The sequence below is a fragment of the Drosophila melanogaster genome, chromosome 3L (assembly GCF_000001215.4).
Source record: "Drosophila melanogaster chromosome 3L".
NCBI classification, from domain to species: Eukaryota; Metazoa; Arthropoda; class Insecta; order Diptera; family Drosophilidae; genus Drosophila; species Drosophila melanogaster.
Window position 1 is genome coordinate 13,036,702 of NT_037436.4, and position 22,885 is coordinate 13,059,586.

General features: G+C 43.7%; 4 protein-coding genes and 3 non-coding genes across 12 annotated transcripts; all 7 read left to right on the forward strand.

Moving 5' to 3' along the window:
- The first annotated feature begins 119 nt into the window (after positions 1–119).
- Positions 120–4,275, forward strand: Srrm1 (Serine-arginine repetitive matrix 1). Its single transcript, NM_140370.3, has 4 exons — positions 120–563; positions 723–1,957; positions 2,028–2,638; positions 2,704–4,275. Exons 1-4 carry the CDS (start codon positions 552–554, stop codon positions 3,708–3,710), a joined length of 2,865 nt encoding a protein of 954 aa, NP_648627.1. The 5' UTR covers positions 120–551; the 3' UTR covers positions 3,711–4,275.
- A 779-nt stretch (positions 4,276–5,054) lies between these two features.
- RpS4 (Ribosomal protein S4) lies at positions 5,055–7,533 on the forward strand. 3 transcript variants are annotated; one of them, NM_001300126.1, is made up of 6 exons: positions 5,055–5,136; positions 5,281–5,313; positions 5,409–5,667; positions 5,741–5,838; positions 6,465–6,636; positions 6,873–7,533. In NM_001300126.1, the coding sequence occupies exons 2-6, from the start codon at positions 5,311–5,313 to the stop codon at positions 7,124–7,126; spliced, it is 786 nt and encodes a 261-aa protein (NP_001287055.1). In that variant the 5' UTR covers positions 5,055–5,136; positions 5,281–5,310; the 3' UTR covers positions 7,127–7,533. The 3 variants fall into 3 exon arrangements, with proteins under 3 accessions (NP_001287055.1, NP_729871.1, NP_524053.2); NM_168537.2 differs by having other exon boundaries at positions 6,873–7,204; NM_079329.3 differs by having other exon boundaries at positions 5,100–5,313; positions 6,873–7,204.
- Positions 6,066–6,205, forward strand: snoRNA:Psi28S-3327a. Its single transcript, NR_003869.1, has one exon. It is a non-coding gene; the product is annotated as a snoRNA:Psi28S-3327a (small nucleolar RNA).
- Positions 6,243–6,382, forward strand: snoRNA:Psi28S-3327b. The gene has a single exon (NR_003870.1). It is a non-coding gene; the product is annotated as a snoRNA:Psi28S-3327b (small nucleolar RNA).
- Positions 6,670–6,809, forward strand: snoRNA:Psi28S-3327c. Its single transcript, NR_002485.2, has one exon. It is a non-coding gene; the product is annotated as a snoRNA:Psi28S-3327c (small nucleolar RNA).
- Positions 7,534–7,732: 199 nt separating the features above from the next.
- Positions 7,733–10,193, forward strand: Syx13 (Syntaxin 13). 2 transcript variants are annotated; one of them, NM_079330.3, is made up of 3 exons: positions 7,733–7,864; positions 8,217–8,894; positions 9,516–10,193. In NM_079330.3, exons 2-3 carry the CDS (start codon positions 8,219–8,221, stop codon positions 9,692–9,694), a joined length of 855 nt encoding a protein of 284 aa, NP_524054.1. In that variant the 5' UTR covers positions 7,733–7,864; positions 8,217–8,218; the 3' UTR covers positions 9,695–10,193. The 2 variants fall into 2 exon arrangements, with proteins under 2 accessions (NP_524054.1, NP_001261794.1); NM_001274865.1 differs by lacking the exon at positions 7,733–7,864 and adding an exon at positions 7,937–8,148.
- An 82-nt stretch (positions 10,194–10,275) lies between these two features.
- CG11279 (uncharacterized protein) lies at positions 10,276–12,218 on the forward strand. 3 transcript variants are annotated; one of them, NM_001300127.1, is made up of 2 exons: positions 10,276–10,470; positions 10,534–12,218. In NM_001300127.1, exons 1-2 carry the CDS (start codon positions 10,380–10,382, stop codon positions 10,749–10,751), a joined length of 309 nt encoding a protein of 102 aa, NP_001287056.1. In that variant the 5' UTR covers positions 10,276–10,379; the 3' UTR covers positions 10,752–12,218. The 3 variants fall into 3 exon arrangements, with proteins under 3 accessions (NP_001287056.1, NP_001261795.1, NP_648628.1); NM_001274866.1 differs by having other exon boundaries at positions 10,534–11,265; NM_140371.2 differs by having other exon boundaries at positions 10,310–10,470; positions 10,534–10,824.
- Positions 12,219–22,885: the final 10,667 nt, after the last annotated feature.

The following is a 22,885-nucleotide window of genomic DNA, read 5'->3' on the forward strand; positions in this document are numbered from 1 at the left end:
AAGTTTGAAAAGATTTAAAATGTAACGGTCGCATTTGAATTAAAAAAGACAGTTAACACCCTGTGCGCAGCGCTGCCAGATGCTCGCCGATAACATTTGCCGATAGTCCTGCGCTGGTCCGATTACTCGTGTTTTGGGCCGCTGCTGCCATCACTGGCGCAGACCGTTTTCACGAATATAATTTTTTATTTTGCGATAGTAAAGTGCTGAAAAATAGCCAGAAAACTGCCATTAAAGCTGTTCGCAACGACGACAGAACGCATTAGAGTGATAAACGCGCGAGCAGGGTGTTAAGATAGCGATTGTTTCGGGCCAAAGGCATCGCATCTCCCCGGCCATCACACATACGGCGAAAAGACGCTGCGCGAGTGTGTGTGTGCTCCTGTAGACGACAATCGACTTGCGTGGTGCCGGGTTACATATTTTTATTGGATTTTTGACTCGCCCTCGCTGCGCTAGAAAACAAATGTGCCTGGCCTAAAGTTGGGCCACAAATTGGCGGCAGTGCACCGAAATTCCCGCAGGACTCTAATCACAAATACGCAGCCAAGATGATGTTCACGGTAAGCCAAAAGCGTCGACACCCCCCCGCAAACTAATCGATAAATGGTTTTTCAATACATTGCCCATTCGTTTGTGATAATTTATTCCCCCTTTTTTTTAAATGGAATATCCTGCAAATATGTTTATTTTTCACCCCGCCCCCCCGCAAAATCAAATAGGGCACCAATCAGCAGCAGGACACGCGGTTCAGCGACAAGGAGAAGAAGCTGATGAAGCAAATGAAGTTCGGCGATTGCCTGAACAAGAGGGTGGATATGTCGAAAGTCAAGCTGGACGTACTGCGTCCGTGGATCAGCAAGAAGATCACCGACATCCTGCACATCGAGGACGACGTGGTCGTCGAGTTTGTCTACAATCAGCTGGAGGAGGAGAAGTATCCGTGCCCCAAGAAAATGCAGATCAATATGACGGGCTTCTTGAACGGCCGAAATGCCCGCCAGTTTATGGGTGAACTTTGGGCCCTGCTGCTTTCGGCACAGGAAAGCGATTCGGGTATACCAGCGGAGTTTATACAGCAGAAAAAGGACGAGATACTCAAACGGGAGGAGGAACAGCGGCAGCGGGATCGATCGAGATCCCGTTCGCGTTCCCGCTCCCAACGAGACAGTTCTAGGCGAGATCGGCAGCGTGACCGCTCCAAATCCAAGTCCCGCTCCAGATCCCGCTCAATGAAGCCGGCCAACAACAACGGTTCGGTGCCCAGTGCCGCACGAGAAGCGGCCGCCAATGCGGCTGCCAAAATCCGTAAACGCGGCTCCTCCTCCGCCGCGCGTCCCGGCTCCAGGGAGCGGAGATCCAGCCGACGACCACGTTCTCGTTCACGTTCACGCTCGCGAACCGCCGGCAAAAAGACAGGCTCGGTGGAGCCCGCACCCGCCAAGACTGTCAACGGCCGCCACTCGACGGACAAGTCCTCGCCGGTACCGCCGGCCTCCAAGAACAAGTCGCGCTCCCGTTCGCATTCCCGGTCGCGATCGCCGCGCAGTCGATCTCGATCGCCCAGCGCCAAGCGGTCACGTTCCCGCAGTTCCTCGCGACGCAGTCGCCGACGAGGACGCTCCAGCAGCATATCTTTGTCGCCGGAGCGCAACCAGGATCAGTTTGAGCACCGACGCAACAAGAACAGTGTGCAAAACAAGCGGCAATATCGCAACAATCGCGGGGACTCGGCTAGTTCAATGGAGCGCGGTAACGATCGAGGCAGGCAGTTTGGCGGTGGCGGAGGTGGTCGTCGAGGTGGCAGACGCTTCTCCCCGCGAGGACGCAGTCCGATGCGACAGGATAATGGCGGTGGCAACGGCGGCAATCGCTTTCAGCGATCCAATTCGCGTCGCAGGTCGAGATCCAGGCGGCTATCACGCTCGCCTATGCGTTATTCTCGCTCTCCAAGACGGTAAGTTGATTCTATTGCCTAACTAACAATGGCTTAACTAATTCAATCATGTTAATTTCGTTCCGTGCAGCTTCAACAACCGTCGCCGTTCGCCGATGATGAACTTTAGAGGTGGAGGACGTGGTGGCGGGCGTGGCGGCGGACATCGGCAGATGTGGCAGCATCGCGGCGGATCGCCCAACTTCCGCGGTGGCGGGCGCATCCACTGGCAGGCCAGACACAGTCCTGGCGGCGGAGGACGCGGAGGGGGAGGCGGAATGGGTCGCTTCGACAGGCGCCAGTCGCCGCAACAGAATCGCTATAATCGCGACCACCGCCAGTCGCCAATGCAGCAGAATCAGCCGTTCCGCAAGCAATTCTCCCCGCATCAGGGACCGGGACGTCGCTTCTCGTCGCCGCAGCAACGACGAAATTCAAGAGATCGTCGCCCCAACTCAAGGGAAAGGCGCAGCTCACCGGGCGGTGGTGGCGGTCACATGAATCGGTGGGACAACCCGCCGCCTGCACGAAACCGGCGCTCATCATCGGGAAGCTCGGCAGGTGGACGGCAACAGCGACAGCGCAGTGCCAGTCCGCCGGAGAAACGGCGTAGTAGCCATAGTCGCAGTCGCAGCCTGAGTCGCAATCGAAGCCGCAGTCGCTCCAGTTCGCAACACAGTCGCAAGCGCGAGAGTCCAATTGGTAAGTGTCAAGCAAATGATCAACTTAACAGTGGGTAATTAATTGTGGACTCCTTTTGGTTACAGGGCGCTCGTCGGTGGAGTATGCTGGCCCGGCGGTGAACACCATCGATCTCTGTCGCGAGGAGCAGCAGCGCAAAAACAAGCCAGAAACGATCATAGTGCTGGACGAGGGTCCAGCCGTGCGCAGCAGCTATGCCAGTCTGTCCCGCACGCCCTCACCGTTCCTTAAGCCCCACGAGCGTCTAGCCGCAGCCAAGGCAGCTGCTGCTGCGTCGGCGGCGGTACCAAAGAAATCCCGCGATCAGAGCCAGAGCAGCAGTTCGGATAGCAGTGCCGAGAGCGATGATAGCGAGGAGCAGCCGCGTCGCAAGAAGCAGCCAACCAACATGGAGACTTCCAAGGGCAAGAAGGAGAAGGTACGGCGCAGCTCGGAGAGCTCAACCAGCAGCGAACAGAGTGACGACGAGGACAACTCCAGTGGGGATGAGAGGCTCAAGAAGAAGCTGCAGCAAAGGAAGAGCAAGGAGGCGGCGGCTTTAAAGGGAAAAGAGAAGGAGCATGAGAAGGAGAAGGACAAGCGGCGCTCGGACAAGAAGTCCAAGCGGGGCGCAATCTCCAGCGGCGATGAGGAGTCGACGAGCAGTCGCAAGCGCGGTCACAAGAAGACGCGTCGGGACGAGGCTGGCGACAACAGCGATTCCGAGGACGAGCATGTGCCCAAGAAAAAGCGCAAGAAGGCGAAGAAGCCGGCGGATTCCAGTGACAGCGACTCAGAGGCCTCCTCCAAGCGCAAGAAGCATAAGAAACACAAGAAGCACAGCAAGAAGAGCAAGAAGCATAAGAAGCACAAGCGGAAGTGCAGTGCCGGCAAGTCGCGGGCGGACAGCAGTTCCCAGGGCAGCAGCGACGAGGATGAGCAGTTGCCGCACTCGGTTGCGGCCAAGCGGAATGGAAACGCTGGCAAGCTGGCGCTACTGTTGCCGGGCGCCTCCGGAGCCGGTGTCATCAACGAGGACCTCGAGAAGCAGCTGCGGGAACGGGCCCTCAAATCGATGAAGAAGCTGGACTGAACGACATGAGAGACTTTGTGCGTGAATGGTTGCCCACTATACTCCCATCCTGACCCTCAAATCATCCACTCATCTTGAAACGAGAATGCGAATGCGTATCGTGAATCGCTCGCCCTCACAGACAGACGTACGTAGCCAGTAACATAGAAGTATACATTTAAACCAACTAAACATTCATTAATTGCATACATTGTATTTCTTAAAGTTAAGTTCTTTCGCCTAACAAAAACAGTAGCGATTAAATTAGCGAGCCAACATTAAGCGAATGAATGCAGTTTGTATTATGTACAAAACAAATGAGAAACTGAATTAACCAACATAGCTATTTAGCCCCCAGTGGTTTTAAATTAAATGCATAGATTCCCGTATACAAGCATAACAAAATCACATTTAAAACATAAAACAAGCAAACATAAACAAGCGCGTAAATCCGATTGGCAAATTGTATTGTTGCCGCAGTTTAATTTATAAGTAGGTTTTACAGAATGTAATTAATAATGCCTAAAGAGCAAATTGTGCGTTTGAAGGGCATTAACTAAATGAGAAAATAAACAAATGTAAAATTACCAAACCCCCAACTGATGTTTCGTTTAAATTTCGATTGCTTGTGTCTTTTTCAAATACGATTAATTGCGCACAATGCAGCCCTGGCAATTATGGTATTTCTTTCAGGATGTATCCAATGTTTAGACTTTAGTAAGGGTATTTTTTTTCGACGTAATTAAATGTGCTATTTTAATGAGGGTTGTCCATAATGTATTAAATATAACTTTGTTATTACTAATAAGGTTAATACTTATTGTTAAAAAAATTTTGCAAAATATAATTATATTTGATTCGGAACGATTAATTCAAATGCTGCATAACTCGAAATCGATTGAGACAATCCAAGGGAAACCAAACGTTCATGGTTCCAAAACTATATTATGGTCTATTGTGTAGTCCCACCTTTGAAAATAAACGAGCAGCTTGTTATATACACACTGGCGTTCAAGTGTTCTTTTAGCAGACCAGTTTTAATTACTAACCCTATATTTGAGAGACTTCTGTGTAAAAATAACTTTACATTTGACTTTATTTGACATGACTATATAACAGTGATAAGACCTAATTGCGTGTATATAAATTCATATGAAAGTAAAATATTGTATATTTAAGGGTAGCCGATTCTCTCTATTAGAGCAATCATCGGTTTATAACAATATACTTTATTTATATTCTCATTTAAGCATTAAATCGCGTCACAGCTGACAAAAGCTAATTGATACAGGGGCTGAGGAATACCCCCGATAATAAGGCATCCTCGCAAAAGTAACCCTGCGCGGTAACCGCAATCCAGTATTTAGTTATTCGACGCCAACTGCCCGCTGGCCACACCGCCCGCAAATCTGCCTTTTCCTTTTCCTGTTGTATTGCCCGACGGACGGTATGTGTATTTTTTGCAGCTAGCCACGTGCTAAGTTTTGTCAATGGAAGGCCCGGCATTGGGGATTTGCTGGCCACGGATGCGGCACTGGCAGTGGCGAGCGAATGCTGGCACAAAACTAACGTTTGATTGTTCTATTTGCAGTGATCGCCCGTTCAATATAGTGAATCAAACATGGTGAGTATCTGTTGGTGGTGGAGATATGGTCACGATTGTTTGTCTTTGCCTTTGGAATACCTGACTAACGGCTAAAACCCACTTACACTTTGCAGGCTCGTGGCCCCAAGAAGCATTTGAAGCGTTTAGCCGCCCCCAAGGCATGGATGTTGGACAAGCTGGGAGGCGTCTTCGCCCCGCGTCCCTCGACCGGTCCACACAAGCTCCGTGAGTCGCTGCCCCTGCTGATCTTCTTGAGAAACCGCTTGAAGTACGCCCTCAATGGCGCCGAGGTCACCAAGATCGTCATGCAGCGCCTGGTTAAGGTCGATGGAAAGGTCCGCACCGACCCCACCTATCCCGCTGGCTACATGGGTGAGTTGTGTGCTCGGCAAGAGTGTGCTTCAAATGTGCTCCATACTAATGGGCTCCATTGCCCGTTTTTTAGATGTCATCACCCTCGAGAAGACCGGTGAGTTCTTCCGTCTGGTCTACGACGTGAAGGGACGCTTCGTCATCCACCGCATCTCCGCCGAGGAGGCCAAGGTGAGTTATCTAGTCTGTGCTTCCAGAGGTTCCCGCTTTCCAACCATGGAGTTAAAATCTAAAATTATTAACTGAGGTTTCATCCTCAACTAGGAATTCTTTTCATGCAAGAGCACTTGAATTAGATTCATCTAACTTCATCTTTAAAACATAAATAGTTCACCTATTTTGGAATACAAAATCAATCTTTATGCTAATTACCGAAAGTAATTAACTTAAATATCGAAAGGGCTTTGTCGAAGACCGTTTTGCGTGTAGAATAGTGCGCCGATTGGTTCAAAACGAAGCCCAAAGCAATTTTTGATACGACGGTCTCTGATTCGACAAATCCCAGTTGATTCAGTAACTTTTACGTGCAATTACAAAAGAAACCAAGGAGTATAAAGCATTATATTGTAATTCTGTGGGCTACGTCGAAGACCGATTTCCGCTTGTTGCCATGTGTCTATTGGTTCAAATCGAAGCCCAAAGCAATTTTTGATACGACGGTCTCTGATTCGGCATTCCACAGTCGTCTGAGTAACTTTTACGTGCAATTACAATGCAATTAAATGAAAGTGGTAGTGCAATTGTGTAGAAATAAAACGTCTTAAAATTAACCCACATTTTCTTTGCTTCTTTTGCAGTACAAGTTGTGCAAGGTCAAGAAGACCCAGCTGGGAGCCAAGGGAGTTCCTTTCCTGGTTACACACGACGGTCGCACCATCCGCTACCCGGATCCCCTGATCCACGCCAACGATTCCGTGCAGGTGGACATTGCCTCTGGCAAGATCACCGACTACATTAAGTTCGATTCTGGTAAGCATCCGCTATCGTAGATCATCGTGTTCATTGGCTGGTTCGAAGACCACAAAACGCTCCTCGAAAGTTGCGTGGTTCAAAAACAATAAGCCAAAAGCAATTTTTGTCACGACGGTCTCTGATGCGGCATTCCAAAGTCGCTTCAGTAACTTTTACGTGCAATGACAGTCGCCCAATATTATTAACCAAGTCGTATGATTCCAACTAACTGGTATATTTCTCCGTCTCCACAGGCAACCTCTGCATGATCACCGGAGGCAGGAATTTGGGACGTGTCGGCACCGTTGTCAACCGTGAGCGTCATCCCGGTTCCTTCGACATTGTGCACATTAAGGACTCGCAAGGTCATGTGTTCGCCACCCGTTTGACCAACGTGTTCATCATTGGCAAGGGCAACAAGCCCTACATCTCCCTGCCTAAGGGCAAGGGTGTCAAGCTGAGCATTGCGGAGGAGCGCGACAAGCGTCTGGCCGCCAAGACCCACTAAGGCGCAGGAGTTTAAGGACTTTTACCTTTTAGCATAACACTCTGTACGTTTAGCTACGGAATTACAAGCCGAGAACGTAACACATGTGTTTTCTTTTGCAATGGAAGTGGTTGATCTATTTGTTGGCCAAGAGTTTAAAGAATCAGATGTTTGCTTTGAAATGTGTAAAAAAAAAAACATGGGACATGTGTGACGTGACTTAAAGCTATTCAAACGTGACTTTATAGGAACTTTAAAATCAATTCACAATGCCTTAGAACTGGACGTAAAGTAAAACTACCCTCAAAATTGACATTTCAGAGCTTGAAAGACTAGTTTTATCTATGACACGAATTCAAAAGTTGCGTTTGTTAAGTAAATATTTCAAAAGCAGATTTTAATGAGGACTTAAATTTCAATTTATGATGATGATTGTGTTATTCTTGTTTACGTCTTCATCTCACTTATTTCATTCATATCATAAAAAAAGGGCAATAGATTATTGAAAAAAGGAATTCATTTATTTTACGGGGGGGGGGGGGGTGAGTTTTAACCCCTCTGTGGTGCGTGGGGGCTGGAGTTGGCGCCCAAATAATCGATAACCCGCCCCCAGCATCGATAGAACGGCCGCTGCGAAAGCTCCGGTCACACTGCTCAGTGGGCTGCTGCTTCTGCTGCAGAGAATTATCATTGTATTTCGTGTGGTGAAAGGCTTTGTGCGCGAACATTGTGCGTCCCCGGATCAGAACTCGCTTCGAAGTAAGTACCCGACCATCCCGGTGGCGCATTCCGCCGCTGGGCGGAAGCCCTAGCAGAGCCCCCGCCCCCAAAAGCAAATCATATGCGAAGAAGAAAACACGAAAATGCTGGCCACCCATACAACGATGCGCTGCACACACCGATGCACACCGACACATACGCACACGGGCGAACATCATATGTTGATAAGTTGGCGACAACAACAACAACAGCAGCAGCAAGAACAACAAGAACAACAATGCATGTGAATCATTTGTAGGGATTTGTCTGTTTGCTCGCGAGTGGTATTAAATGTCGGCCTATTTAGCAAGACCCCTGCTTTGAACTCACAGCGATACATATGCACTTACAGATATGTCCAAGGCCTTGAACAATCCCGGTGGCAACGGAGGAGGCGGTGGCCCCCATCGGGACTATGGTGCGATGGCCGATTCAACGCCCGAAGTGAGCTTTGCGGCAGCCGGCGGTTCGTCCGGCTTCAGTCCGACGGAATTCATGTCTCTTAGTGAGGACATTGGCCACAACATCACTGCCATCCACAGCAGCACCAAGCAGTTGGAGAAGCAGCTGAAACTGATTGGCACATCCAAGGAGCAGCCAAATCTGCGGGAGAAGGTGCACACCATCAACACCAAGTGCAATGCCCGGGTGCAGACCACCAGTCAGGACTTGCAGAGGCTACAGGCCGTTGTGCGGCACGGAGATCGCCAGCAGAAGCTGCAGCTGGAGAAGCTCACCCGGGAGTTCCATGGCGTGGTGGAGAAGTACTCCAATCTGCAGCGACGCATCTCATCGGCCATGCGGCAGACCCTGCAGCAGGCGCAGCAATTTGCCGATCAGGTGGTGGAGACCAACGCCCGTGCTGAGCTGCTGCAGCAACAGCGCTTGGAGCAGGCCCATCTCCAGCAGGAGCACGACATGCTCGACGATCGGCGGCGGCAGGTCGAGCAAATAGAGTCGGACATCATCGATGTCAACCAGATCATGACCCAGCTGAGTGGACTGGTGCACGATCAGGGGCAGCAGATGGGTGAGTAATCTCCATCCAAGTGGGGCTCAACGACCGCAAATCGAGAAACCACAAGCCGTAATTAGGGCTCTCACTTTACGACCCAAATGCACGCAGTTCCACATATTTAATAGCGTCCAAATGGAGAAATCCATTGGTAAAACAAAATATTCAGAGCTTATCAGTTGCTTAAAGGTTGCATAGCAAATCTCTCAAATGAGTTGATAAGTAAACATGTGCAAGAAATTATGAATCATTGACTTTGCTTCAATAACAATGCACATTTCGAAATTGATTGGAATTATCAACAACGACTTAGACGTTTTAATTTTCCATATCTTTTATGAAAACCCGTGTCATTTGGCAAGTAATGTGTGCATACGCTTATCATATCGTTTAATTTAACTTCCTGTTTATTTGAACAGTAATCAATTATTTCGGGTCTTACAAAAATAAGAAGAAACTGATAAGAGCAAGCAAATATTATAAAATATTTACTGACTGCTATTACAGGTTTAAATATCCAAAATTTTTCACTCCTTATTAGTAATAGTTTTGAAAATTTCTAGGTGCTTGCTTGATGGAAGGTTTTTGTACTTGTTTTTGATTACACTTTCTAAGCAAATCTCAATTTCTTTCCAGATTTCATCGAGAACAGTATTGAGCAGACGGCCGCCAACGTTGAGGATGGCACCTCGGAACTGGCCAAGGCGGCCAGGAGTCGCCAGAGCTACCGGCGCAAGATCTTGATACTCCTGGTGATCGCTGTGATAATAGGTTTAATCGTAACTGGCGTTATCGTTGCCAAACTGAACAGTTAATTGTTTTATTTTTACGCCCATATTCAACAAACACACGCAAACATACACAACCCACACACACACACACGCATAGATTTTTGTAAAACGATTTTTATAAGAAACAAAATATTCGATCGTTGAGAACTCTGTTTAATCACCAAGTGAGCAAAGACAACAAGAATGTAGAGGAAAAGCTAAAGCAAAAAATAAAAACAAATACCATATTTATAATTATACATATATATCTACATATATATACATAAGTAAATAAGGATACTGAATCCCACTTAACTTGCATATAAACAATATTCAGCGCTTTTAAATGTTAATTATTTCTTGTTAAAAACGATTATCGCGAGCAATCTGAGTTTTGCATTGAAATTTGTAAAATTTTTGTGTTTAGTTTCGAGAAAGCGGAAGGCGGATTGCTGAAGCCGTCTGCGGCTTTAGTATTCCCTTTTGATATATGTTACAAGTTATATATAAGTGAGCCAGCAATCGAAAATAAAATAAACCGAACAAACCAATTTGAGTGATTTGAAAAGCGCGCCAAGTGGCTCAAAGAGGATGCAATAGGTTGGCAGTCCGCTTAAATTGATAGGACGTAATCGATAGACTTATCGGTGTGGGGCAAAACCAAAACAACGTGCTGCACAGCAAAACATTTATATTTCGTTTTCTTGATAAAAATTTGTCATTTGTAAAGATGCCACAGGGAAAATTCAAGAAGGCCAAGCTACCAGCAGCGATACAGAAAAAGAAGAACCAAAAGCAAGCTGCTTTCACCCGTCGATCAAGTGATTACCCACATGCTTAACAATCTTCTCCAAATTCTATGTTTTTGTTTTATTAATTTACAGATGCGCCAATTCAGGCGAAAAAGGCCAAGTTCAATGAGACGCAGAAGATCAAGTCCGTTATTTCGAAGTCGGTCAACAAGAGCGTGGAGAGCGAACTGCGCTCCCGCGCCCACGAGGGCTACATCCAGTTGAGCAAGGCCCAGGAGGCGGTGGCCAAGCACCACGCCTCCCAGGCGAAGGCGGCTGCGGCGGCCAGTACCGCCAAGTCCGCGGAATAGCTTACTCTAGGCATAAGTACTCTGTTGATAACCAAATGACCTGCATATTGTATAGTAAAACATTTCTAAAACTATTTCCTTTGTTATAGCATCGATTGGAACCCAAAGGAAACGAATTCTCCTCTTAAGATTGCCAAAAGGATTAACAAATCCGCCTAATATCAGAGCATATGAGCTTTAAAGCGTTGTTAGTATCTGCAATCTCTCAACAGTCTACTAAATTAAGAAAGTTACTTAAATTTTGTAGTTCTCGCTGAGTTTTAGGATTGCATTTCTATTGATGGTCAGGTGAACCTAATATTTGATACTAAATTCATTCATTAGAAGCTATACTAAATGAACAAATTCATTTTCAATGTTAGTATGAACTATTTTATGTTATAAAAAGTTAAATGTTGCCAAATGCAGAGTACATTGTCTTACAATCTTGAATATTTTATTCAGTATGTTTCACAATGAATGCAAATTACTAAGAACGATAACATTTTCTTTTAAATGCCGTGCAAATTATACGAATTTTTGAAGTTTTCATTAAGTTTTCTTGTCGTGAGCTTTGACTTTTTCCCAACGCTGTCTCAAGGACTTGTTGACCAAGTAGTACAATGCTTACTTTGACGTTTGGCCAATTTATGAGCGGACCTTTGGTGGCCGCTGCTGGAAGAACTTTTGCATTCAGCTTCCTACTTATCACAATCAGTTTGTTTAATTATAAAAATAGTTGGCCAACAAAGTTGGTTCCGCTGACATTTATTGGACGATTCGCTGTGGCTCCGTTCGCCCAGAATTCGGGGGAATTCCAAAATTCCGTAATTCCGCTCCTTTAACGACAGCTATTCATGACAAACTTTTTAGTCATTGGCAGGCAGCTTTGACGAAGTGAAAAGGAAAAAGTGCCACTAACAATTTCTATTTAATTTTCGCAACGTTTCGTTTCGTTTGCTATGCAAATTCTGTCCGCTTTTGATGCGCTTTTAATTAGCCAGCATCCCGCACTCACATGCAGCCGGAAAAATTCACAGCCGATTGCGTGTTTTTGTTTTGTTTCCCCTTGTTGCAGCCCACCCCCTTTTATCACTCACCCCCTTTTATCAAGCACTTTGATTCCGCGCCATTTCAATCGCATGCAAATTAGCCACTCCCAACCGGCCCACCGCCCACTAAACTGAGGAACAGGTGACAGGATCCCCAGGTGCTCGTTAGTCGTTTTTTTTTTGGGCGTTTTGCGTTTTTAGTTTAGCACCAGATTGAAAGTGCTCCCAGCATGCAAATGCATTTCTGCACTCAACCAGCAATTTGGCGGTATGCCCCTTTTCGGATATGCTGTTTTAGCGCCGGAAAGAATCCGTTGATATCAGGCATTCGGAACTTTTTGACACCTATTCAAGCACACTCGCCACTTTTTCAGGGCGTTTTGAATATGTCATGAAGGATGAACTACTCTTCAACTATCTTGAAAGGAGGCAGAAGAAAAAGATAATATGCTAAGTGTATCTATAAGATAAGATGTACTATATATACTATATTTTCGGACAGCATCCAACAATATTTATAATATTTTGCATAAGTGTATATTTATATTATTTATATCAGCTGAAATTACTATGAAAAAAAAGTTTCAAAGGAGTTATAAATTAATAGAGTATTCATCTTGCTAACAACTGTCTACCCTTTTGGCGGCTTTTAGCCTGACGTTCCACTTGATTACCAGTCCATCTCCTCGCCCTCACCAATTAGAGAAAAAATTGGTAATGGCACCGACACTTGAACACTTATGCCAATCGAAAGGTTTACAAAAAAATGCGAATATCTCTTCAACTTAAAGCCTGCGTGGAAATCCCCGCTTTCCACATCAAAGTGATTGTTTTTGGTGTTTCATTTTATGGCTTATTTAATTGAGCATTGCATTTTGACCGCATTTGGCAGAGGAATTGATTGATTTGCATTCGCACTCATCCATTCAATCCACCCCATCGATCCCCACGGGGCTTAGCTCAGTCCATTTAATTAAAATATTTCGAACAAAAGGAGCGGACACCTTTCACGCATCCCCGCCCTCACAAAGGATAAAAAGCAGCGTCCAGAGCGGAAATCACACGGCCCAGCATCCTTTTTGCATTTTCCATCATTTAAATGATGCGTTTCTGTTTGCCTTTGCGTTTGCATTTGCTGGCTGCCTTCAGTCGGTCGGGGACCTATTTGAATAGCGACGTGTGTCCCACTGTCGGACATTCCAGGTAGAGCAGCCTGCAGCTCTCCATGCACTCAAAAAAAATGTTCTAATTCGAAAGATTTATAAATTTACTTCTTCACGATTCGGAATGTATTATATATATCTTATAGTTTTTAAAATATGTTTAACCATGCAGTTGACTGTCTTAACTGTGTGGTTTCGTGCCATATTTCGGTTTCGACCCACTTTACTTTAATTATACATTTTAAGTGCCTAATAATGCTCTATCTATATCTCCTGAATCACAATCATAATATTCTGCAGAATATGTCACATTTTTTTTCAGAGTGGATGTGGCATGGACCACGGCTACCTGGTTACCTGGTCAGGTTGTCCGGCATCTCATTGTGTGCGAGGCGCGCATGTAAATTTGTCCAACTGCACAGGCAAACACTTGGAAAGCGAGCGACAGAGGCCCACTGCTGGCGGCCACCTGCGGCATTCCACGCCAAACCATGACCATTCAAAAACAAAAAAAAAAAGAGGACCCATTCCATTCCATTCGATTCGATTCCGTTTTCATTATCTTTTTGTTTTTGCATACAATCGAACGCTTTGGTTCCTGGTTTGAGGTCCATATCCTTTCTATGCGACGACGCGCGGATTCTGATTTATACGAGTATGATGAATGACAATGAGCGCGGTTTTGTCTATTATTTCGTTTCGGGTATTAAGTTTTTCATTTTTTCGTTTTCGCACACTTCTTATAGGGGGATTATATTTGATAATAGAAGTGCTGAAGATTAGAGCAAATTCCAGGAATTTCTTAATCCAGGAATTAGTTTCAATCATTTGTTATTTTTTATATACATTTTAATATCGATATACTAACAAAGACAATACAGTAACTAGAATATTCTAGTGCCTTTGATACTAAAGTTCAGTTTTAAGGAATTCGTTTCGCCAAATGATTTCATTCTTCTTCTTTTTTAGATATCTTCTAGATATCATTCCTACTAATTTCCAACACATTCCTGTTTTCTCTCGCTATCCCAAACGCATTATTAATGAACAACTTCGATACCTTTACTAAATTATACACCTTTGCCCTTGAGAGAACGCAAGGGAGAGGGACACGAATATAAAAGAAAATTCACCTGTCCACACGGATTTCTAACTTTTAATACATAAATTAAGGCTCAAAGCCGAAAAGTGAGGGAAACGCAAGAGAAAGAGAAACAGAAACACAGGGCAATCCGCGGCATTGAAACGATAAAGACCCGGGTTGGTTCATTGAGATATTCCACCTGCAGTCGCATCGCATACCCAGTGCCACCAGATCAACAACATATAATAATCCCATCAGCATTTTCGGATACGCTTTGCAAATGAATTGTAGAGCGGCATTCCCGATTCCCAACCAAACCGGACTTCAGAGCATGGATAATAATAATGTGGAACCGAAAATGAGCCACGGATCGTTGAAAACTGACGACTGGTCAGCGAAGGTTCTGCATTTGCACCTGCATCGGATGGGATCGGAACTTTGATGGGCCTGGCGTGGCTTACATATAATTAAAGTGGACTTGTGGATACAACCTGATATCCTCGCCGATGTGCTTCATAAAGCATATGAGCGCGCCAAGATTACATAATGGTTTCGTTATTAAATGACTTACATTTGCATTTTAGAAGAGCTGCGGTGGGAATTTCATCGTTAAGAACTGCACTTTCGTCGGAATTACCCCAACAAGTTCCTTTCATTGCCTTGGTTATCTATAATGTTTTTTAGTGGTAATACCTACATATGTCCATCTGGCAGTAAATAAACGGTTCTTTATTATGTTAGGAATGAATTTAATTAAAAGCTGTGTTAAGCCCTGCTTAACGAACCAAATCTTAGATAGTTGTTCAAGTTAAATGGAATTGATAAGAACTAACCTCTAAATGTGAGCAGTGTTCATTATTTCAATTTAATAAATAACCATGGCTAAATTGTAATCGAATTAAAGGCCAGCTATCCAAACTTTTTGCAGCCAGTTTTCAGGGCATTTATTATTTAGTTAACATTTCCCAAATCATTTGCCTTGAACATTATTTGCACAACTGCATTATTAAAGCACCGGGTAGCATTTCACTTCCGCTTTCTGCGAATAAAAAACGAATATTCGTCGAAAAAACCAAGGCTGAAAACCTGAAACAAGAAGAAAAGCGAAGCAGCATACAACAAAAAAAAAATCTGTTGTCAAAAGGCGGAGCCAAAAGCGGATGTAAATGTGCCCAGCTGCATGCCAAAAACTGCAATTGTCATCAATACGAGCCAGAGATTCAGAATGCAGGACTCAGGATTCGGGGCGGCACACAAAGCCAATCCATAAAACAAAAGCAAGAGCGAAAAGTGAATTTCAATAACGGATGTAAATAAACCACATGAGATCGATTACCTCCCCAGCGTGCGGGTGAGGTGAGTCGAGTCCTGCTGTCAGGATAACAGATGCACGAAAGGCACCGACTGCAGGTACAGCTCCTCCTCCGTCTCCTGCTCCTCCCGCTCCTCCAGCGCCTCACAGCCATAAAGCATCCACCATATCAGTTAACTCAGAGGGGGAGGATGGAACAAAAAATCATAGTCCTCGCTGAAAAAAAGCACAAGCCAGAAACATCTGTCCTTTCTTCGAAGGAGCCAGAAAAAACGCGGCAGGTTTAAAATTTATTTAGCTCGGCACGAACAGAAGGTAAAAAGTGTAGAGGTAAAACGCAGAGCAACTTGGTCATCAGAAAAGGTTTCAGGAAACAAAACTTTAATGAAAAAAAGTAAAATAATTTAATTTTATCAACTACTATAATAATAAACTACTTCAGATTTTAAGTTTTAACAAATGTTTTAAAAAGTTTTCAATTAACTAGCAAATATCTCAGAAAAAATATAACCACCTACCAAATTAAAATATTGTCATCCATTCATATTCTTCATGACATGACCAACCTAACATGACTAAATTTTCATCTATCTTTATTTTGGTTGTTAATATTTTTATATTTATGGTATATTCGAGTTTTAAAATATATATAAAATATATGTACAATATATATTTCATTGCGATTTATTTCAGCGATTCCACTAAAAGGCTTTACACTTTGTAGCTATGCAAAAACATCTGTCCGCTTTTAAGGGGATAAGGTAGAAATCCGACAAGCTTAAGATACATTTGCGTCAGCCGATGGAGCAGGAGGCCGAGGAGCAGATACATATGCGATGAGGATGCAGCCGCGGGCCTTGGCCATCAGAAGACAAAAGCCCATTAAGGTGTAGCACCTGGACCGAAGATCACCTTGGTTTGGCAATCGGCGGAGCAGGGGGATCTTGGCCAGGACGGGAGTGGAGTGGAGTCGGGTGGGGAGTCGCATAAATGTGTCGATATTATTACGGTAAACAGTCTGATGCGTTTTAAATTCAATTTTAAACTCATCCTGCACTCTCTAATTGGAGCCTTTGCGAAAGCGGATCCTCGGTTCCAACGGCGCATAATAATAATGAGCCTTGTCAGCGGGCCAAGTTATTCGCCGCTGAATGTGGCTTATTGAAAATCCATCAAAATGTTAAATCTTGTGCCATTTCGGGGGTAAGTGCTTAAACAGTTGCTTATTATAGGGTAGTCTTCGCTGACCCACAAAGTGTGCGATATTACTAAGCAAATATATGAGGGATGGGGTAGGGATTAAAGAAAAAATGGAAAGTTGTAATGGAAAACACTTAACGGCTTTGATTAAGGTTAAATAGGGCGGGTTGTATGTGCATGTATTTTGTGGGAAAAAGTTTAAAAATGTGGATATCAAGTTGAAAGAAACCTTTCGTAATTCAATTATGTGATGTGAATTGAAATTGGTAAAGGTTTTGATATCAGTTAGCAGTTTTTAAAATTTATTTTCTTTTCCCAGTTTGGTAATTGCATGGCATAAATCGAACCAATGAATTGACTAAAATTGGTCATGTAAAAAGATCATAAAAATGCCATGTGGAGTGCATGAAAATCATATATGAGCCTTGTCGCTAAGAATAGTCCAATCAAAATAGATTCTTAGATCTCTTCTTAGGATCACTGCAAACCAATTTCAGCTGCCAGCAAACAAACGATTCCAAAGTCATCCGATGGTCATTGTATGAGAATTAGGGAATACCAAAGAGTTTGCCGACTGCAAAGGTGTAAAGAAAAGGTGCTGACCCAAGGACAAAGGATCAGAAAGGAGCCCAACGCCTTCACAGCCACAATGCGTCAATAGAAACAGACAAGGAATTTGCCAGAAATAGTTTCCCGATGGCTAAGACCAACATTAATCATCGAGCACCAATTCCAAGGCCAATCAGTGGACCAAACAAACAAAAAAAAAAAAAGCCAGAATTAAGCCACATCAAGGCCATAAATGTCGCTTCAGTTTTAATAGAGCAAGCTGATTTCGAACAGGACCTTCGCTCACACACACTTGCAGCTGGAGAAACCACAGGAGTCTGGTCAACAAACAATGGCCAAGGCGGCCAAGCGGCCAGGCACAAAGGTGTCCAAGTCATTTGAGATTCGTTAAAGAAAAATTACATGAAGTTTTTGCGGAGCAATTACCAGGTGTAAGAGAAGTCCAGCACTCGGGGGCGTATACTAATTGTTCGATTCTTGGCCCGCTTGCGAAATGCTCATGACAAATGTCTTGGCCAACACCCTCCCCCCTCTCCCAGGCATTCATCACTCTGCATTCGAAAGTGCGCTGTAATTTCGACCTCCTTTTGTTGGCCAATTGTTCGTTCGGGCCAGCCTTTGTCGGCACCCATTTGGGGCAAGTTTTATTGAAAAGCCAGCCCCGCTGGACCGACACTACATGAGTGGCTTGGGTGTGGGTACGCACATGGATTCCATCCAAGGACTATTGTCGGCGCTCTACTGAGTTGTAATTAATGTCCCCTGTCCACCGCAATCGTTGTTTGATTGGCGAGTTCTCTCTTTTTTTCGAGAAACGAATCTTCCTGGAAGAGTTCGTCTGACTAGGAAAATGATTTCAAATATAACTCAATTACTTACATATTATGTCTAGAGAAAATAAGGCACACTAGTCTTAATAATAAATTTGTGGATTTTACTGTAATTAAAAGCCTTGCTGTTATTTTAAAATTATATACAATTATTATAGTAGTTTCTTTATGTAATGTTTCTTTATTAAAAGGAAATGCAACCTGCTCGTTCAGTTGATTTTATCTGATAGGGTAGATTAATCTTTACTTAACGTTTGCGTTTAGCCGCTTTGTACACTCAATTTGGGTTTTGGCATTGGCCAAATCGTATCTGCTACTCGAACTTATCGGTAATCCATCGCCTGCCAGGGGCACTTAACATGCTTTTTATCTTTATCTTCGATCTGGCCGCATTTCCTCCTCATCGAATTTGGTTCGGTTCCTGTTCAGGCCGCAACTTCCTTGGCATTGTGGCGCGTTTTTTCCTTTGTTTTGGGTTTTTATATATTTTGGCAAACTTCTCGGGTGTCAGGGAGGAAGTAGGTGTACATGTTGTGGTTGATTCGAAGGATACCTGCTCCTCGCGAGGGATGCTGTCGCCTGAAACCCGAATTCAGTGTCCTGAAAGCCGATACTACGCGAGTGTGCGAGCCCGGTTTGGCATTTGTCTAAAATGCGGTTTTCCTTGGCATTTAATTTCTATTTCAACATTGCATTCGTAATTCGAGCCCTTCCCACAGGTGTGTGTGTGTTTGTGTGCGGATTTGGTCTTGGGGAATTGGAATTGGAGCAGGTTGGTTGGCAATCTCTCTAGACTGTGTATTTTAGTGCCGGAGTCCATCGTTTATATATTCATGTTACCTTGGAGAGCATTTTCCCTGCTGCTTGGCTTTTTGTTTGGCTTTCCCTCAAATTGTGCGTGCTAAAAACAGTTGACATATCCATGGGCGTGGCTCTATGTTCGGTGTCTGGGGGCTTTTACCGTTGGCATTTTACCAGAGCTACCTGCTCAACCAGCAACTCACTTGGCGCTCCTTAAAATGTCAAATGTTCTCGGGGACCATCCATCCATCCGTTCGCTCGTCCGTGCCCACATATGTATGATGATGTACCCATCCCGTAAAGCTGCTAATGGAAATTGCGGTTAGCGGAGGCGTTTGGCGACGACTTCCTGTCGTGCTCGGCCTGGAGAAATTTATGCTAAAAGGTTGCCAGTTTGACTTGGGAACGAACTGCGCCTGCCACCCGAGATGGCCGGCAACTTAAGGCCTCGCCGTTTCCACGGGTTATCTATTGGAATATGAGGTATTTCGTATGAAGGCGGTCGCAGCAAAAAATGAATGCTATCCATTCATATTCGGGGGCAATTTGCCTGTACAACGAACAATCCCGGCCCATCCTTAGTGTCCGTCCGTATCTGCGTCCCTTGTCCGTTGTCCGTGAGTGCGTGCGGCGCCTGGAAAAGCATTTTGTTTAAATGCGGCGCAAACAAGCTCCAGACTAATTACGACAGGGAGATAACAGCAAGCAGAGCCAGCCAGGCCAGGCTGGCATGGATTCAGGATCCAGGATAATAATCTAAGCAAATTTATCAACACGGACACATATGAAAAAAATATGAAGGAAAAAAACAGCAGACAGCAAAGGATACGCACCAAACGAGCGAGTGAAAAATTATGCGATGCGGACTCCAACAAAAGACACATGGGAAACACTGTGGAAAATGGGAGCAGGAAGGGGTTCCATAGATTTGGAGGAATCGGCAATCTCGCCTAATCTCGTTTTTTTTTTTTAGCTATTTTCAGTTAATTTAGGTTTCCTGAAAATTCCTCACTTGCCTCTTAGATTCATATCATCTGTTTCTATTTTAGTGGCAAACTAAATTCCTTCGAAAAATTATATAAATTCAATTTAATATTATTAAATTTTTTCAGATATTCATATGTTTCAGAAAAATACAGTTTATAAAAATATATTTTTTTAAAGTTTTGAATTTTGTTTTCCAATAATTTTGAAGTTATTAAATTTTTTATTAAATATTAAATATATATGTATAATCAAGCCATCATTATTATGAATAAAACATCCCACTTTTGTGCCTATTGAGATGTTAACTTAAGTAACTTAAAACAAGCACGCCACCTGCTGCAGGCCAAATAATTAAAACGGCGAAGATAAGGCTTTAAACACGGCTTCAGTCTGGCCTATTCAGGCAAATGGGTATTTGGGTGAGGTTCCCACTTTCCCAAGAACTGGAAAATCTGATTTCCTTTTTGGCCAAGATCATTAGGAGAACACCGCCTACAAACAAATCCCGTGTGCAAATATTTGCCACAGCTAACAAGAAAATCTGCGCGCCAGAAGATGTTGCAACATGGCCTAAGCCCAGATCGTAATGTCCTAAGCCGGTTCGGGATTAAATTGGCTTAGATGGGACCTAGAGCACAAAGGTGAAATGTATACAGTTCATCAAGGATTGATCCTTCGCATAATTTTGCGCAGTCCCTGGCTGGCGGGAAACCCCAAATGTGAACACCGGAAAATGCGGTGCGGGAAACGGAATGCGGAACTTTCCTTCGCCGGAGGCGACCATCAATCATCGTCAGGCTCCGGGGCACATTAGCATTTATGAACTTTTGGCCGAGTTGATTTTTCTCACAGCTTGCCAAGGGCTGCGATTTTGGTCTAGGACTGGTTGACTTTAATAGGGTTTTCCATTATTTCATGCGCTTGTGCATATTTGGCAGTCAATTAATGTCAAACTAGTTACAGCTCTCGCCCGGCAATCGATCAAAAATTTAAATGCAACCACCTCCGTGGGTTACTGCAACAAAATTATTTGACATTATTCATATGACCCGAGAACAACAGCAAAAAATGAGCGATGACAATGAGGTAGTCTTATTAAAAACTGGAGGATAGGCCAAGATACCGTTGAGGTGTTGATGATCTCGATAAGAAAAGAAGTTGTGGAAATACCTTTTGCCTTCATTTAATGATTCAGTTTTTATTACATTACCCATCAATTTGATATGGTGGTTAGGAAACCGCGGTTCAACCAAATGAAACTAATCTAGAAATTCATGGGAGAAGTTCTTTGGACGAGATGTTCCTAATTAAGATTTGGTTCTTGATAAAAACGGGAAAATTAAAGGCTTCATGCTGAACAAACTTTAATCGCTATTAGATAGGTACATAATCCCAAGGAGATCGTGAAATTATATGTATCTTACCTTAATAGTTATCTGATTAATGTAAATAACCTTTAATTATATATAAACGAAGCAGATTTAAAGTGTATACATATATCAGCTTATATTGTTTACACATTGTTAAGCTCCTTAAACCTAAAATTCCGATTAGCAATAACAAATCTGGCATTTTACATAATTCAACTGTCTTGTGCAATTTAAATTTGCAAACCTCGTAAACAGCATTTCATTAAGTTAATTAAAATAAGCCGAAAATCCCCAACCAGTCAAATGGAATTTCGCAACTTAGTTTCTCCGATTTTTTACGCTGTGTCATTATTAAAAGCGGCATTTTAAATGCCATTTTGCATTATGAATTTAATCCAATTGTTGATGGCGTTGAAAAAAAGGACAATGCAGCAAATGCACAGAGACAACAATCAAATGATACGGTAATTAGTTAATTTATAAATATCATATAAACTGCTCATTTATGAATTCAATTAATGTTCGCAGACGCGTGACCGAAGTGGATTAAACTCTAATTTAATAACTCAGTTGGCAGTTAGTGGGTGCAAAAAATGCGACCATGCAAAGTGCTCAAATATTATTAAATGAAAACCTCAAAATGGGTGACAGTTGCAGCATAATGATTTACACCACAGAACTGTCAACGGTTATGGGTACTATATCGAATATTTATATACATATATATACGATACTATACGTATGCCGACACATGGCCTGACATCGGTTGGCCACAATCCACGAATCCTGCCCACAGATGCGTTTACAACTCACCAGAACGCCCAGCACTCATTCCTCATATGTCATGGATAGATGACTACTTAAGGGATCTGTCAATTGCCTAGGATAATGTTGTGTTCTGTCGTTAATATATATGCGTTTTCCAAACTCAAGTGGATCTCGGTTTCTCGGGATATGTCTGCGCACATCTGTGTAACCCTAGAACGCAGAACGCCCATAGCTCCCTGGGATCCCACTAATCCCCTGCCCCCAAAAGATATATGTATATATATCCCTCGTGGTTAGGCCCATGCCAAATGTACGTATAATCACATTGTTGACTGCAACTGCAACTAATTACAAATCAATTTGAACCAGCCCCCAAAGGCAAACGAATTCCGGGGAGAGTTGTTCCATGGCCAACCGCAACAAACACAGGAAGCGGGATCGCGGGTTCCTAGCTCCTTAACACCTGCCTGCACCCCATTAAAATGGTACGGGGCCAGTGTCAATGCCAAGTTTCAAAACGGAACACAAAAATAAATTGACATCTCAGGCTGGCCGTAAATCAAAGGAGACAACTCAGACATCCAAACCATGTTGAAGTGACGAAATGAGCTGCAGAGTGAGTCATAAAAACACTGAAATCTAGAGGAGATGGATCACATTTGATGGTTGTCTTTTATGATCCCACAATTGAGATACAACAAGATGGAGATATGAGAGTTCTGTGGAGGACAGTGTAGATATATTTGAGAAGGAAACGATTGATCACAAATGATGGATGGAGCTTATGATATGATAAGCATGTAATAGATCGTCCAAAAATCCTGCTAAGCCCTTAAAAATAGTAATAATAATATATTTTTAGCACCCCAAAAACTGATAGCAACTTATAAATAAACAGCATATATTGAAGACATCAAATGTGAGTGAAGAAACAGAAGAATTGGCATTGAAAAAACTTTGTTTATGCAAACAATCAAAGATTTGATTGGCAAATATATATTTTTGGGATCGTACCTTA